Genomic DNA, 19415 nt, shown 5'->3' on the forward strand with positions numbered 1-19415 from the left:
TTGTAATCGTCAAGATATAAATGAGGTTTAAGATGAAATCAAGTGGCAAACTTGAAGAAATGTTTAATTTCATATGTTATAATCAATATTTTAATTTATTTTAATTGTCCAATGTCATTAGTCCACAGTCGATAGTCCACAGTAAACAGTTCAATAATTCATATATAATTTAATATATAATATTCGAATTAATTAATACGTATCGTGACCCGTGTACATGTCTCAGACTCGATCACAACTCAAACTATATATATTATTATAGAATCAACCTCAACCCTGTATAGCGAACTCGATCATTACATCATATAGAGTGTCTATGGTTATTCCAAATAATATATATAGATGCGTCGATATGATATGTCAAAACCTTGTATACGTGTCCCGATATTTAGAGTGCGTAAAAATAAATAACAGAATGTAAATGACAATAAATAAAATTGCGATAAAATAAATTGCGATAATTAAATGTACAATAAGGAATTAACAGTTAGCTAGAAACAGTTAGCTAGGATTTTGTTAGCGTGGATTCTTAACAAAATTTCATATTGTTAATTAGTCTGTTTCTAATCAATTTTTTTTTTATTGTGTCCATTATTTCTTCATTATGCCACTTGTTGAATTCTGATAGGTCAAAATCCAAATATGAAATTGGATGAATATGGTTATTCTATGGTGAACGGATTTATATATCGGTGGATGTAAGTAGGATAGTAAACGACTGTTGAATCAGCTTCGAAGAATGTACAGTTTAACTTATTTATGTGAAATCTGAATATTCCTCGGGGATGTCAATCCCTATAGATCCATATATAACTACTCGCGCCCACCAGTTCTTATAACCGGTAGTTACTAGTTACCAAAGCTAAGGGATTTTCGGTTCAAACTCGGTGTAGAATTTAGTATGTACTTGTATCCATTGCGTTTAAAATAAAGTGCATGTATTCTCAGCCCAGAAATATAGATAAAAAGGGAGCAAATGAAACTCACCTTAGCAACACATAAAGTTGTTCACCGTAATGTGACCGAAACTCGGAATATCAAATAACCGTATATCTCAACCTAGAGAACATATGTTGGTCAATAAATGTCTATCGAGCTAGGTCAGGTCATAGTGTATCACAATCCTGATGCTCGAGATCGACATACAAAAGTTATCAAAAGTTGTTTCAAAAAGTCAACGTGACTCAATAGTGACTTTTTTTAAAATCTATACTATAGTTTGAGTGATCATGGCAATCGAAAATAGTTTAACATTTCATATGGTTTTCCAATACTTGTAAAATTAGACTATAGTTTTATAAAGCTTTAAAAACATGATAAGACAGTCAACTTTGACAATTGTTCAACAAAACGAGACGTGCCTTATATAGAAATTCATTTACTCGGTTAGTAATATCTAAAAATCCAATTTATCAATCTCATAGACAAGTTGTTTAATATTAATTTACAGTTTCAAACACAATTTCAATTAACGTTAACCATAATTCAGTTGACCATATTTTTTAATCCGTTTATCGAAATCACGCGATTTCTAAATGAAAAGTTATTGATTTTTCGCCAGCTTTCCAATGACATGCATATCATATACCTTATATCAGTTGTATATGAATTAAATTCGTGATTCATCATAAACTATCTAATGACAAGATTTAGCATACAAGCATGCATAAACATATATACTCGAGCACTCTACATGGATACACTATTAATATATAAAAGATAAGATATGAATGCTCACGTATCAATATTGTGATTCAATATTGCAGGAAAGTACGTAGACGCAACAGAGATGATAAACACTAGGTTTGACTTGCGAACAGTACCCATGAATATTACCCATAACCTCCATAGCTATAACCTATAGTTTCCTTAGCTCTATCCCGCTTGAAAACCCGTTTTGAAAGTGACACGCTCAAAACCTCGTCTTAATATTTTATGTATAATAATACTACTAATAATAATAAGATTAATAATAATAATAATAATAATAATAATAATAATAATAATAATAATAATAATAATAATATAAATATATATGTTTACAGAGAGAGTAGATGGAAAGATATATGTGTTCGATCAAAACAGAAAACGAATGAATTTATAGGAACATTTCTGTCCCAGCACCTCATGCGATCGCATGAGGTTTGTATGGGATTCTCATGCGATCGCATGAGTCCCTCAGCCAGCTCACAATCGTTTGTTTTTATTCTTGTCGACATATTATTATAATATATATAATTTATATATAATTTATATTAATTATATATATATTATATTATATTATATTCTCGTATATAGGTGACTTGAAATTTTAATTCCGATAACTTGTACGTTGACGCTCGACTTATGTCCCGGTTCCGGTTTTTCGAACGTCCTTTCGTACACAGAGAAAACTTGTACTTTACGTTTCGCTACTCGTACCTTTGTCAAAATATAGACTTAAATTATCCATAAACTATACCACTCGAGATATAACTTATACATTTGAGTGTTTTGGTCATTTACTTCTATAAATCAATGGCTCGTTATCTAACAAAGTATATTTAATAATATTGTTTTAAATCAAAACGTTTTGTAACCAAGTTAATATTCATAACCACGTTTTAAATACACGTCGAAAGTTATTCACACAATTAATATTCCAATTTATCATATATATTCAAATAAATATATAAATCAATAAGTTTAATGCACAGTATCATACAAATAATACTTTGTTACGCTTTCAAGTTATAGTGTATATATATATATATGTATCTATTTACATATAATTGTTCGCGAATAGTCGAGAACAAACGAAAGGTAATTGAACATATGAAAGTAGTTCAAAAATTTTGAGATTCAGTTTTTATAGACTTTGCTTATCGTGTCGAAAACGTTAATCATACAAAGATTATATTTAAATTTGGTCAGAAATTTACGGGTCGTCACAGTATTAGTACTAATATTATATTATAAATTATATTTAAATAATATGACATAATATTCTATATAATATAAAATTAATTTACTGTTTGAATATAAATTTAAAATATTACGTTAATATAGTTTGTAGAATATAATTTTAACACACGGGCTTATGTTTTCAATTGAAGTAGAAATGATTATTTGATAATTCTTATAGATATTTAGATGTATGTATGCTCTGCTTCGTTTGAAATTTTGACATAATGGAATTAGTTTGTACTAAAAGCATTTACAATTAGAGTTGTACATAAAATATTATTCTTAACGATCAGTTTAAAAAAAACTATTTAGGAGTTCATGTTTGATGTTTTATCTATTATTTGACAATTGAAGTTAAAATGATTTCAACGGACGCTCTTATAATCTATGTTAGTATTCAATACAAATGTTATCAGTAATAAAAGATTTTTTTTGTAATTGCAATTGTATTGTATTATACATTTTATAAGAATCAATATATTAACGTTATCTGTTTCTGATTTATACAAATGTCGTGCAATGCACTGACTCATAAAACTAGTACACACACACACACACACACACACACACACACACACACACACACATATATATATATATATATATATATATATATATATATATATATATATATATATATATATATATATATATATATACTAGATTTATCGAGCCTGTGCGTTGCACGGGGACTCTTACGAAAACTTTATATAGTACATTGCCAACGTGTATTCAATATGACAATATCGATATTATACGATCATTGTCCTAAACTTTGTTGTGTGTTGAAGTTGTATAGTAAATAAAATGCACATCATCAAAAAGTTGATAATATGTATTAATAAATTTATTCATATTAAAAGTTAAGTACAATTATAATATTACAAAAACTTGAAACATACTTATAGAATACAGATCTTTATTGTGGAAGCAGTTTCTCTTGTTTGTATGTTTGAAGATCTGAAGGAAATGTTAGTTTCGAATATATTGTTCTGCCCCAAAGAACCAGTTGACTTGCAGAAATCCTGTAATTGTAATGAATCAGGTATCAAGTCAAGTATTCATATTAAACTTAAAGGAAAATTGACAGATAGTGACTAATAATATGATTTAGCCGCTACCCATAATCATAATAGATATATATATATATATATATTAATCTCTTTGACTTACCTTGTCAGTCCTTCAATTTAGAGTTGAATATGAGCAAGACAACTGGTTCGTTGTGTTTATTCTCTCATGTGAAATTAAACAAATAACTGAATAATTAGCATGATGTACCCACAACACACAACTGATCATTTATCCACTGTATAAGACCTATCATCATGTAAATATTCTACCAATACGATACAGTTAATATGGTATGATTTATTGTTACTAATTTAATCGTATTAAACTGTGCCTCATTGAAATATACTAATACTAATTCATATTATCAAAACAGCAAAATGCATATTAGAGGCCGGATTTATAGCAGTTTGAATTTCATTAGCTTAATTGATAAAATTAATTCCTGACAATGATATTCTATGAATGGATTCTGAAATCAACTGCTATAAATCCGGTCAGATTTAATCTAATGTGCATAGCTATCAACACAAATATCACTAAGAGTTCGTCAACTTTTCCAGAAAAATTAAAAATATAATAAAATATCTTTTGATTTTGCTAGACTCTGCCAGCAAGAAGATCTCAGTCTTTTTGATTAAGTTCTTTACCATTTACACACACTCCATTATAAATTATAAGATTATGAAAACGATCTTACAGGGATAATGCCGAAACATGGCTGGTTCATGAAATAAAATCTCATTCATGAAAGCAAATCGTTAAAAATAAACAAATAATCTTAATTTCCAAAGATTAAATAAACAAATTGTGAGATTGACAATGAAGAACCCTAATTTGTTGTTGCGTCAATCATAAATTGGAACACGACTGTCTTTCAAACAATTTGGAAAATCAACTATCGAATCTTGATTGAATTGCAAGACCCCATTGAAATCGAGGTTAAAATCTTTGAGAGGAATCTACACCAGATCCAATTATTGGTGTTGAATACGTTATACGAAACTGACCGATCTTTTTGTTTTATACCAAGCGTCGATTAGATCAGTCAGTTAGTTGATTATACAATTGGGGTTTGTCGATTGATATTATCGATAAAGATGAAGATGAATATACGAATCTGAATATGTTCTTTAAAATTCTGATTTGTGAATTCTGATAAAGATAAAAGATGAATACACTGATGTATTAGGGTTTGAAGATGAGGGCGTATGAGTTGAAATTTTTTGGGGTTTGATCTTTGATTGATGAGAGTATCTGTTTTGAAATGGCGTTTGAAATTGACGATTTAGGGTGAATGGATTTCGAAATTTGGTCAGATGAACTTCCATGTCATTAGCGGTTAAATGTAAGGACCAATTAGAATTTAACACTTAGGATTACATGTCAGCTTTTAAGGAGAGCATGACACGTAGGATTTACATCCCTCGATTTATTTTATTATAGGTTATAGATTATAGATATATCCACGAATGGACTACACTCCTTTTTTGATATATCAATCCAAATTCTATTATATATTATATTTATATTTATAAATATATATTTTAATTGAATGTTATTTTGTATTGCTGTTTAATTTTCCTCTAGTAAACAACCAACCATAATAATCATATTATTAATGTCGTTCAACATATATTTAGCCATAATAAATTAATTATTTTTCATTGCTTTTGTATTATATAATATTCTTATACGGAGGGTTAATTATCATTCTACTTAATTTTAAGATTTGTTAATGTGTAGTGGAGTGGTGGTTGTATTAATTTTGGGATGTTTCGGTATCTAGTTTAATGATCGTGCTTTTTATTATATATTAACTATAGATAAAGTAAATGAGTGATTAGAAAAGAAAAGGGGTAGTGTTAAAATTCGGTAGATTATAACTACCTTTAGTGGTCTAATTTTTTATTAATGACTTATAGTATTATGAGAACAAAAGAAGAAAGATACTTGAGAAGTATATATGAAGAATTGGTATATCTTTGCAAGTTTACATTGTGTACATAGTTATACTATAAAAAAAAGCTGCAAATGTTATTTAACTTAATGATTCAAGTATGGTGAAGTAGTAAGTATATATTATACAAGAAAATTGATCATCCATATCTGGACTTTTGAGGACTCTTGTTTATGTAATTAACTAGTTGTGGAGCTCTCGCTTCGCGCCGGGGGCTCCATTTTGAATGCGAGTTAAAAAAAAATCTTGATCTATTTTGTAAAAAAGAATTTTTTTCGACATAACATTGAAGGGTTGTTCCTTTTGTGAAAGTTGCTTCTTTTAGCGTTCGTGTTTAATTTAAAAAAAAAAATTAGTAAAGTGGGGGTTCGATTTGTATTTTAATAATAGTTAGTGGGTTAAGTTTGTGAAATTTGAAAAAAATTTACGTATAAAGTGGGGGTTCGATTTGTATTTTAATAAAAGTTATGGGGTTAAGTTTGTGAAAATTGAATATTAGTAAAAAAAAAAAAAGTTAGTAAAGTGGGGGTTCGATTTGTATTTTAATAAAAGGTAGGGGGTTAAGCTTGTGAAATTTGAGAAAAAGTATACGTTTAAAGTGGGGGTTCGATTTGTATTTTAATGAAAGTTAGGGGGTTAAGTTTGTGGAAATTGAAAAATGAATAGTACTATGCATTTCCACTTTACCTTTTACATATAGGTATATAATATATTATAACACTCCCTCTTGGATGGCAATTTTGTTTGATCGGATATCGACTATAAATTACCGCCTCGTTAAAAATCTTGGACAAAGAAAAATCCAGTGGGATAAAAACTTTAGCGAAGGGAAAAAGAGTGCAACATATAGTTGATCTCCCCTCAAATAGACATCCAAGAGTTGTTACATCTTTTGAACGTGCCTCATGCCAATATTGTGAACGTGTTTTCTGAAAGTAGCAGTTGGGAGTGCTTTGGTGAAAAGATCAGTAGAGTTGTTGCTAGATTGAACATATCTCATTTCAATCTAGTTGTCCTTAATGAGATCTTGAGTATATAAGAAGACGTTAGGATGTATATGTTTTGTTCGGTCACTTTTGATATACCCTTCTTTCATTTGTGCTACGCAAACTGCAATATCCTCATAGATAGTTGTTGGACTTTTATTGCGATTTAGCCTAGAAGAATCAATGATGAGTTGTGCCATTGATCTCAACCAAACACATTCTCGAGTAGCTTCATGTAATGCAATCACTTCGACATGATTTGATGATGTTGCAACAAGTGTTTGTTTTTAAGAACGTCATGATATTGCGGTACCTCCATTTAGGAATACATATCCAGTTTGAGATTTAGCTTTATGTGGATCAGATAAATAACCTGCATCTGCATAACCAACTAAATCTTGTTTTGAATCGTTAGAATAAAATAATCCCAAATCAGCAGTTCCTCGAAGGTATCATAATATGTGTTTGATCTCATTCCAGTGTCTTTTGGTAGGAGCTGAGCTGAACCTTGCCAATAAATTAGCAGCAAAAGAAATGTCAGATCTTGTATAATTTGTAAGATACATAAGAGCTCCAATTGCACTAAGATATGGTACTAATGGTCCAAGAATATCTTCATAATCTTTACAGGGGTGAAATGGATCAGTGTCTACATTGAGTGATCTAACAACCATAGGAGTACTTAATGGTTTGCCTTGTCCATATTGAGACGTTTTAAAATCTTTTCGGTATAAGCTTTTTGATGTACAAGTAAACCATTAGGCATATGCTCAATTTGTAAACCAAGGCAATACTTGATTTTTCCGAGATCTTTCATTTCAAATTCTTTCTTTAGAAGTTGAATGACTTCATGAATCTCTTTATTTGTACGTATGATGTTAAGATCGTCGACATAAACAAGTATGATCACATATATGGATGTTGTTTTCTTAATGAAAACACATGGGCAAATAAGATTATTTGCATACCCTTTGCTTATCAAATAATCACTTAGTCGGTTATACCACATGCGTCCAGATTATTTCAACCCATATAAGGATCTTTGTAATTTAATTGAGTACATTTCCTTAAGTTTTGTGCTAGATGTTTCAGGTATCTTAAATCCTTCAGGAACCTTTATATATATATATATCACTATCAAATGATCCATATAGATAAGCAGTTCAACATCCATGAGACGCATTTCTAAATTCTTAGAAACCGTCAGACTGATTAAGTATCTAAAAATAATTGCATCTATAACAGGAGAATAAGTTTTCTCATAATCAATTCCCGGTCTTTGAGAGAAGCCTTGAGCTACAAGTCAAGCTTTATACCTTGTAACTTCAGTTTTCTCATTTCTTTTCCAGACAAAAATCCATTTGTATCCTACATGTTTCACATCTTTAGGTGTGAGAAAGAAAGATTCGGGAAATTTTCTTTTATTGAGTGATTCTAATTCAACTCATATTGCTTCTTTTTATTGAGCCCAGTCTTTTCTATTTTGACATTCAATGACAGATTTTGGTTCTGGATCATCATCGTCATTCATGATGTCATATGAAATATTATATGAAAACTATCTCATCAAGATTTTTCATTTTATTTCGGATCCATAATATTTTTGAATGTGTATAATTGATTGCAATTTTTGTATTGACATCACTAATATCCTCTTCAGTAGGAGTATTGATTTGTGGTTCTTCTTGAACACTTTCTTTTACCTCATTATCAGGTGATTTTCTTTTTCTAAGATTTTTATCTTTGGAACCAATTGATCTCCCACGTTTCAGATGTGGAAAAGATTCTTGAGTGAGTATATTATCAGCTTTCTGATTTGGAATCTCAACTCGAACTGGAGCATTTATTTGCTGGTATATATGATTTAGTCACCCTCTTTGTATCTGTAAATGCATCAGGCAATTGATTTTCAAGTTCTTGTATATGCATTATCTTTTGAACTTCTGTTTTGCAATCTTTCGTGCGAGGATCAAGGTACATTAATTGAGGTTCACACCATGAAATATCATTTTCTTTATTTTTCATTTCTCCCCATAATCTAGGGAACAATGTTTCATTAATGTGACAATCAGCAAAGCGTGTTGTTAAAACATCACCCGTCATGGGTTCAATATACCTTATGATTGAAGATGTTTCGTATCCAAAATATATTCCCAACCTCCTTTGAGGACCCATTTTTGTACGTTGTGGTGGTGCAATTGGAACATACAATGCCCAACCAAATGTTCTAAGGTGGGAAATATTTAGCTCTTGACCAAAAGCAAATTGTAGGGGTGAAAATTTATGACTTGCACTTGGTCTAATGTGAATCAATGTGGCAGCATGTAAAATTGCATAACCCCATATAGATACAGGGAGTTTTGTTCTCATTATTAATGGTATAGCTATTAACTGTAGGCGTTTAATCAATGATTTGGCTAAACCATTTTGTGTATGTACATGAGCAACAGAATGTTCAACAACAATCCCTATAGACAATTAGACATGCAGTAGTCATTAAATGCTTGAGATGTAAACTCGCCAGCATTATCAAGTCTCACCTTTTTAATGGTGTAATCAGGAAAATATGCTCTCAATTTTATAATTTAGGCAAGAAACTTTGCGAATACCACATTACGGCTTGATAACAGAAAAACATGAGACCATCTGCTTGATGCATCTATTAGGACCATGAAATATCTAAATGGTCCACATGGTGGATGAATTGGTCCACATATGTCACCTTGAATTCGTTTAAGAAACATTGGTGATTATTTCTCAACCTTAAGTGGTGGTGGTCTAGTTATCAATTTTCCAAGAGAGCAAGATATTCCTCTAAAATGTATCCTTGTTTTAAACCTCTGAGCCTCTCATATCTCCTTACATTCATTCTTATATTGAGACGACTCTTCAATCTTTTAATACGGACTTTGACGATTTTAGCGTCCTCTGTTGAGTAGCACCTATTCTCTAATCTCCATCTTAAATATTTGTGAGCATATACTAACGTTTTGTCAGAATATCTCCTGAAGTCTGAAAGTCTAATGAAGGTCTTTGTATAGTTGGAGTTGACAAACACGAATCCATATGGACAATCACTTACTTCGGGTAAGGAAATGTATTGTAATCCTTTGATTAGTTGATTCGGAGGTTTGATTCTAATCTTTTTATGCTCATATTCTAACCCCATCTGAAAGTCATGAACAAACATCCATCTCATTGAGTCAAGAATAAACCTGTAGACCGCCTTTAATGCAATTGCATGGAAAGTTGTTGCCGATTCATTCAGGTCAGTCAAGTAGTTGTAAATAAACATGATGTCGTTCATTTTTAGCATATCAAAATCCGCCTTTAAGAATTGATAATCCTCATCGTCCATTCTCGTCACATAAAATAGAGGCATATTCACTTCATTCTTGTTGATCATCAAGATCTTGTTAATGCTTTTGATCTCCGAGCTTCGTTGATCTTGAAGATTCTCCTCATTTTTCATCTTAAACTTATTTCAAACTTTTAATTAAGATTCCAAGTATTCTGGTTTCTTATGAAATTTCCAAGCACTGAGAACACACATTGAAGGTGCAAGGACGAGATCTGTTTCACCGAAGATCTTGTAAGCTTGTTATTCCACAAACGGTGAACGCATAATTGAAATCTCTTCATCTTCATCCAATTGATAATTAGATCCTCGGACAAGAGCAACTTATGAAACTTGGAAAGGAACATCAGGATCAGGAGGTGTTGTCGTATCTTCATCACCATTTGAAAATATCACCTTCTCAAAATGTAAACATAAATCCATGGTTGGAGTTGTAATATTGACGAACTGATGCTCATTAAATTCATTCACTACACTCTTCCCCTTCAGAATGTCCTCGATATCATCAAAATTACGGTTTTCCTCAGGTACTGATGTATTCTCTGTATGATGTTGTTGATGTTGTTCCTCTGCTTCTAAAACATTTAGCATTTTCGAGTCACTTTCTCTCTTTGTACCCGCTTCATATAGAAAACTATCAATGTTATCTCGTTTAATTAATCTCCTCAACTTCATCGCTTTCAGAATTATCGGAGATCACAACTACATCATCATTTCTCCAGTGTTGACTAGATGAACCGGCTTCATATGTTGAGCGTTGAAAAGCATCGGACCCATAACCATATCTATTCTCCCCCTCATTAAGATTGTCGGGATCGAACTCGTCATGGTCTGGCATGTGAATTGGTCCACGTGACTTGCATGGAGAATTAGGAAACACTACCATTGATTGTTCAGTGTAAAGAATCACCGTCTCACGAATTTCGTCAAGATATAGTCGTCTAGAAAATTCAGCAAGGTATAATGCTTCTAGCTCATCATTAGAGAGATATTCAAACCATATATTCGAGATGGTCAAGAAGGTGATTGTGTTGGTGAAACAACCGTATAACCTAATGGTGGTGGAAGAATCGCCAGTATCGGAGCCGTCACAGATGGTGTCGGTGATGTCGATGGAAGTGTTTGAGTTTCCATGAGAGCATGTGAGGATGTAGATGTGGTATTATTCTTATATGTGGGTTGATACGTACTACTAGTCAGATTGTCCCCTTCTGATGGAGGTTGACTAACAACCTGAGTTGTAGCCGGCGAGGACCTTTTCGGGTCATTCACCTCCATGATATATGTGGCGAAGTAGAAGAACTACCCGCCGTTTTAGTTCTCGCAGGTATATTAAGATAACCGACTCCTGAAGTCATTAATGTATCATGAGGTAATACATCTCTTTCAGTTACAGACTCAACACCCAGACCCTGAGTTTCAAGATCCGAATAAGAAGTGGTTTGGTCCAATGGATCAATTTCTTGAACCAAAGAATCAGTATGCCGGAATTCTGATAAATTTCTCGAAGGAATGTCATGTTGACTCGTTTCTGTGGGACGCGACAGATCTCCCTCATTGAGATAAGTCGGACCTCCAGGCCCTGTTTGACGTTGAGGCGCTACAACGTCACTTGGACGAAGTATGTCAAGAGGATTTCCAGCCGATACGCAGGGGGCCTGTTCAAGATTTTTCGGCTCCCCTTCGGCCGTTCCGGACTGCAATGATCGAGTTTCGTCAATCGATCGAGTCATCGCAGACTTTACTGCAGAGGAAGACTTTACTTCTTTCCTAGATGTAGGAACATCTTGAATAGGATTTATTCTTGGTTCTTGATTAGGTTGGATGAGCATAGTGGTCTTTTTACCATCGTTGCTTTTAGATCTCTTGCCTACCAAAGCCGAAGCCTCATTTAGTGTAGGGCTTACTTTATTGTTGGAAGTGATACGGAGATCGGTGATGGAGTCCTAGAAAGCTCTAAGTCTTGGTCCGTATCACCAACAGGATCAGCTTGGTGTAAGATAGGAGTCGATGTCCCAGATCTAGTCATGCGGATAGTTGGTAGAGTGAATCATCTCATCAGGTTAGTAACACATCCTCTTCTTCGTTGGTTCGAGAGATGATTCAGTTGCTGACGTGTCGTGTTCACTATCCTCAGGTGTAGTTGAAAGGATAGGTGCATTCCTAGTTGGACTAGGCTCACGGATCATCACGGGTTGCGATGATCGGATTACCCTAGGTCTTTTGAGGCTTACTCTAAGTGAGGGTGCAGCTGGTCCGGGTTGGTTGCTAGGATGTGACTCTAAAGCTTCAACCATCCTATGGACAATGTTATTCAGCTGCTGTACACGCACTGTCACTGAGTAAATTTCATAAGTTACACTTAAGTGGAATTATGCCGATGTAAATCAGTTGATCACATAATTAATAAGATACATAATTGTTCACGTAAAAGAGTTTTTTTATTTGAATTTACGTTTTAGAATGATGATCAATAAGTCAAAGGTTAATATATATGGCAAAGAACACGTATACGAAACGAAATCCATTTAATTTTGGTTTAGGATAAAGAAGATAAAGATCAAGATGAAAACGTTATAACTTCTCAATTCTGGCAAACAACTTGTTTAAAGATTTGGAATTTTTATTATAATTCCCTTTTCCTTTTAAATTTAAATAACAATGAGGTGATCTGGAAACCCTTACACGAACACTGCAAAAAAGTTAGTCTGTCATATAGATGGTTTATGTCTGTATCACAGATTTTACAGAAAACTAAAGAAAATTCCTCGAAATCATAAATATCAATTTGTATGAATACGAATGGTGTAATTGTAGAAACCAAATTCATAAACTTATAGGAATCTGATCAAGAAACACATCAATTCAAATAATTCATATAAGAGATCTACATCGAATATTTTTAAAACCGGAAAAATAATTCGTACCTTTTTGCATATCAGCCCTTGAATTTAGGGGTGTGCACCATTTGGTTTCAAACCGAATAAACCGAATATCGAATCGAATCCAAACAAAAAATAACCAAACCGAATTTTTTAAACGGTTTTCGGATCAATCGAAACCGAAACCGAATTCGTAATTCGGTTTACGGTTTGGTTTTCCGTTTTGAAAATTTCAAATTCAGTTAACCGAAAACCGAATTAAAAACCGAATTCAAATTAATAACGTATTAAAACATATTTATATTTAGAATATTTATATTTATATTATATTTGATGTATTATTTTATTTTTATTAAACAATAAAAATGTTATATACCATGTATACTTAAATTAATTCTACAACCGTTATTCCTAATATATATGTAAGTAATTATGCTGGTTAAGATTTTTATTTTTAGTAATTTTAGGTTTTAACCGAAACCAAACCGAAATCAAATTCGGTTTTCGGTTCGGTTTTGGTTTTGGTTTTGATATTTACATATGGTTTCGGTTTGGTTTTCGGTTTTGATTTTATATGTTTCAAACCCGAAAAAATCGAACCGAATAAACCGAAAAACCTAAAACCGAACCGATGAACACCCCTACTTGAATTAAACAAGTGTATGAATCGAATTGAATGGAAGAATGAGCTGTGATATGATTTGAAAGAGTATAACATTCAGAAACAAAATATCTCAATTCCAAGATTGCAATTGAACATTCAACCTAAAAATATATTTAACCTAAATAGGTAAAATTGATACCTTTTAGCATATGTTGTTCTAAATAGAGGACTTGTATTATGCCTCGATTTGTATAAAGATAGGCTGTAATCCGAATTAATTGAGGACATCATCATGAAAAAACCAATTTGAATATGCGTAATCTTTATCTTCAGATAATAAATCAAGATTAGAATTTAACTTACATAGTTGTCGTCGAAATTCTTCAACGATAAATATCCCACACTTCGTAAAAAAAAATCCTACATTTACCATCAAACAATAAATATCCCAAACTTTGTAAAAAAATCATAATTGAATGTAGACCACGTAAAGGCAGCTGTATGTATTGATGTATACATTCATTGTCTATAACAAACACAAACACAAACACAATTAATTTTAGGTAAACAATTGATTTTGCAGTTTGGTAGCAAAAACCCAAATTTTGAAACCCTAACTTTACAGACTAAACTCCAATGCATTAATATTGGTAAAAATTGAAATAAAAAATAAGAAATACTAACCTGTGATTTGCAATTGAAGATGATTCAATAGCAGATATTGCTCCAAGTAATTGTCCCTTAAACGATCTTAGGTACTGATTTATGCGATTGATGTGTGAAGATTCCAACTGGTTAACAGGAGATTGAAGGAGACGATTGTAGCTAGGTTTTGAGATCCTAATAATAGAAGCACAAAATCAATGAAGCACAAAATCAATGAACAACTATGAGAAACCTAATGATCGAAGCCTTAAATAAGAGAAATTCACTTGCGATTAATGTAACCTGAGTTTTGGGATTGATAATTGAAGAAGATGATTGTAGAAGGAAGCGATTTGAGAGTGGTTGCCCTAGTGTGTGTGTGTTCTGCGAGTTACTCTGTATTTGCCTATCGAGGGATTTTAATCTCCGAGTTTAATTTTAGGGGTATTAAGGGAAGAGAAATTACTAAAGATGACTTATAAGCTTATAATTACATCAACGGTTTATAAATAGGGGTAGTTTTTATCAATAGTTCAGTCCAATGGTCAAGATTCGATATTTTAAACTTAATGTATCTCAATTAAGCCTTTATTATAATGTATAGTATAAATATAAACTAGTTGTGGAGCACTCGCTTCGCGCCGGGGGCTCCGTTTTGAATGCGAGTTAAAAAAAAGTCTTGATCTATTTTGTAAAAAAGAATTTTTTTCGACATAACATTGAAGAGTTGTTCCTTTTGTGAAAGTTGCTTCTTTTAGCGTTCGGGTTTTATTTTAAAAAAAAAAAAGTTAGTAAAGTGGGGGTTCGATTTGTATTTTAATAAAAGTTAGTGGGTTAAGTTTGTGAAATTTGAAAAAAATTTACGTATAAAGTGGGGGTTCGATTTGTATTTTAATAAAAGTTAGGGGTGAAGTTTGTGAAAATTGAATATTAGGAAGAAAAAAAAAGTTAGTAAAGTGGGAGTTCGATTTGTATTCTAATAAAAGTTAGGGGGTTAAGCTTGTAAAATTTGGAAGAAAATATACGTATAAAGTGGGGGTTCGATTTGTGTTTTAGTGAAAGTTACGGGTTAATTTTGTGGAAAGTGAAAAATGGATAGTACTATTCATTTCCCCTTTACCTTTTAGATATAGGTATATAATATAAATATAAATATAAATATAAATATAAATAAATAAATACTAGTGAAATGACCCGTGAAACCACGAGTTTGTTTAAACAAAACAGTTTAATGATAGGTATTAAGTGAATGTAAATACTAAAGTTATTTAGTTTTATGACCCGTGGAACCACATAGTCCGACTAAGAAACTCGTCAACTAAACATTTCATCAAACACCTAAAATGCATATTTAACAATCTACATCCAATTATAAGAGATAATTTTGGTTGTCATTTTATTTTAAAAGTGTAAATCAATTGTAGAATTGGTTTCCTTTTGCCTAACTTTTATACCTTCTCGTACTTAATTTAAAATGATTAATTAAAATTATTTAATTTTAATAATTAAAATAATTATTAATAAGATTTAATAATAATAATTAATTAATAAGATTTAATTTTAATTTAAAATTATTTAGATTAATGACATCACCCACCAAGCTTAGATTAAATCAATTGTAGAATTGGTTTCCTTTTGCCTAACTTTTATACCTTCTCGTACTTAATTTAAAATGATTAATTAAAATTATTTAATTTTAATAATTAAAATAATTATTAATAAGATTTAATAATAATAATTAATTAATAAGATTTAATTTTAATTTAAAATTATTTAGATTAATGACATCACCCACCATGTTTAGATTTTTTTCTTTTTTTTTAATTTTTTCTTAACAAAGAAATTAGCCTGATAATGACATCTTCATTTTAGTAATATAATAGAAACTATAGATAGATAGATAGATAGATAGATAAATATAAAAGTATAGATATAGATAAATTAATTATGGGTAAATAAATTTGAACTTCTTCAAAACACTTTTTTTTATTGGTATCCTTTATCTTATTGAAAATTACAATAGACCGACTAAAGGTCTTCCTATTAGTATTACTATAGATTACAAATTTGTTCTAGGATTTTCATATTCTTCAATTCTAATATACATCCCTTCTGTAACTCTTTAAGCAATTCATTTTTTATTGAATCTTATCATCTTTAATTCTCTAAACTTCATCATAAGTTCATTAGTATTAACTTTTATAGGTTTTTTTTTGAACAATTTAGTACTAATTTTCATGATTTCGATACACTTTTAAATGATTTTTAGGATAATTTCATTGATGGAATAATCTATATGAATTAAGCTCAAATCAAGTTACACATACATGAAAAGTGTTACACGTTAAATTCTTCAAATTAAAATCAAGATGTACAATACCATCAAATCAGATTGAAGATTACTTTTCAGTTTTGTACTTTCAAAAACTGTCATGGATCTCATATTATAACCTGGATCAGTACTTGTAAACTTCAGAAAGTACACATGACCAAAATACTACTAGTACTAATGTTGTAACTTGTAAACAATCAAATTCCAACAAAACTTAAACACTCTAACCCTCAATATGAATCTCAAAATCACTATCATAACTCTTACAACTACTACTACTTCCTTCATCATCAGAACAAAATAAAAGTTCTTTAGCACTCAAAGGCAAACTAGCAGAAAAACTAACTCTTGGTTTAACCATTGGCACCACAACCATTTCATCCCCTTCTTGGTTCAAGATTTGCAGAACCCGACTCATCGATGGCCTCATTTCGCTTCTGGGGTTCACACAACTCAACCCAACCATCAATAACCTCTTAGCTTCATCCTCAACAAACTCCCCATTTAACCTTTCATCAATTGCATCCAAAATCTCATCATTTGCATACAATCCCCAAACCCAATCCACCAAGTTCAACATATTTTGACACCCCGGTTCCTTATCGATTGGTCTTCGACCACAACAAACTTCCAACACCAACACCCCGTAGCTATACACGTCGGTTTTATCGTTTGCTTTACCACAATGCAGATACTCAGGAGCCAAATAACCAGCGGTCCCAGCTGTTAAAGTTGAAATAGGGCTCTTATTATGATCAATCAAACGGGCCAACCCGAAATCACCTAACCGGGCATTGAAATGTACATCTAACATTACGTTACTCGACTTTATGTCTCTATGGATTACTAACTTATCACATTCTTGATGAAGATAAGCTAAAACCGAAGCTAACCCAATCGCTATCTTGTAACGATGGTTCCATTTCAAGAAGCCCGCAAGATCGGGATCTTGGTACAACACTTTATCGATTGACCCGTATGGCATTAACTCATAAACAAGCAATAATTCGCCTTTTTCAAAACACCATCCAAGAAGCTGAACAAGATTCTTGTGTCGTAACCCAGCTATAACTGATAATTCAGCCAAGAACTCGTTTTTCGCTTCAGTGGACCGCAACGATCGTTTTACAGCTGCCATGGTTCCAGACGGTAACAAGAACGCTTTATAAACTGTCCCGAACGCACCATGACCAATAACTCGAGTCGAATGAAAGTCATTTGTTGCAATTCTAAGTTCTTTGTAACTAAACTGTCTTGGCCTTCTTTGAAACTCAGCTTTTATAATCACTTCATTTTTAACTTCCCGCCATTTTTTAACCGAAATGTACCCGAAAAGCACTAGACCTGCTAACACGAACATCGGGCCCGTAACTTCAAGACCAAACCCGAGCTTTCTATGATACTTATTGTCACTAAAATAGCCCTGAGCCCGAGCTCGAGCCCGAAAAGGAACCATTTGACTACTTACATTCAATGGATTATCAGCTCTTGGATTATATCTTTTCATTCCAAATGATTTAAAGCTCCAACTTTCGATCAAATAACTGTCTGTACTATTTTCGGTAGAGCCCGAAAACCCCACATACATGTACTCTGTAAAATACTTCGAAAAGTCGATTTCCACAACCAAAATCGGGTTATCGGGCTTTAAAAAGCCCGAACGGGTCAAGAACACTTTAAGACTTTTTATATCATGAATGTAATCAATCCAAGAAGTAAATGAACCCCCTGTTTTTAAATCGATCCCAGCCAACATACAATCAGCACTTTCAATCGAATTCAAGCTATCGATATCCAACCCGACATGATTCCCATTCGAATCATTAAAATGCAAATCAACCCGGGTATCAAATTCAATAGCAATGAATTTATTTTGTGTTAATTGAGAAACATTAACAAGACCCAAATAACTACCTGGTGACCCAAGAGTATTGTTTTCAGGCGAGATAAAGAATGATAAACCGCCGCTACCGGATGTAGATAACGGGTTGATTGTAAAGATTGAAAATGTGAAATTTGTGGAGAATGAAGTGGTGGAATTTGTTCGATTATCGGAGAATCGAATTGGGATTGTGTAAATGATGGTGCCGGAAGATGATGATGGGGTTTCAGATTCGTTGGTTAAGGCGGCAACGCCGTGCCGGAAGTGGGCGGCGCCGAGGAAAGTGAGGTTTTCCGGTGGGAGTGATTGAAATTCGAAAGTGGTGTTACGTGGATATGAGTGTGATGGTTTGGGTATGCGAATGATGGTGAGTGTTATTAGTATCAAGAAAATGAGGTGCTTTCTTGTTGCGTTCATGGTGGTAGACTGGTAGTTTACTAGTTTGTGGTGGTTTCTGGCGGCGAATTACGCTGGTGCACTGGTGGTGATTAGATTGTAGTAAGAAAGAGAGGGAAAATATAACAGTATTTTGAGAGACGGTTAGCTGACGTGGGATTGATAGGTGTTAGGGAGTAGTATTTTTTTAAGTATATTTTAACTGTACAATTCTATATTTATTTTATTTATTGTATGTACTAGTTTATAATCCGCGCTTTCGCGTAATTTAAACACGAGTTAATATACATTGAAGATATTTATATTTATATACATAAAAAAACTGAGTCCTTGAAAACTCTATGCCCCGAGTG

General features: G+C 32.3%; 2 protein-coding genes across 2 annotated transcripts in view; both read right to left on the minus strand.

Moving 5' to 3' along the window:
• LOC139901397 (EPIDERMAL PATTERNING FACTOR-like protein 5) overlaps window positions 1-16886 on the minus strand; it is a 28590-nt gene extending 11704 nt beyond the window's left edge. The window contains exons 1-3 of the mRNA XM_071884117.1: window positions 16828-16886; window positions 14492-14547; window positions 14171-14227 (exon numbers count right to left, since the gene is read on the minus strand). Coding sequence (XP_071740218.1) covers window positions 14171-14227; window positions 14492-14547; window positions 16828-16886 — 172 coding nt within the window. The remainder of the gene's footprint in view (window positions 1-14170; window positions 14228-14491; window positions 14548-16827) is intronic.
• A 121-nt stretch (window positions 16887-17007) lies between these two features.
• Window positions 17008-19083, minus strand: LOC139901398 (probable L-type lectin-domain containing receptor kinase S.7). Its single transcript, XM_071884118.1, has one exon. It carries the CDS (start codon window positions 19081-19083, stop codon window positions 17008-17010), a length of 2076 nt encoding a protein of 691 aa, XP_071740219.1.
• Between the last annotated feature and the right edge of the window lie 332 nt (window positions 19084-19415).

This window comes from Rutidosis leptorrhynchoides, chromosome 3 (assembly GCF_046630445.1).
Source record: "Rutidosis leptorrhynchoides isolate AG116_Rl617_1_P2 chromosome 3, CSIRO_AGI_Rlap_v1, whole genome shotgun sequence".
Lineage (NCBI taxonomy): Eukaryota > Viridiplantae > Streptophyta > Magnoliopsida > Asterales > Asteraceae > Rutidosis > Rutidosis leptorrhynchoides.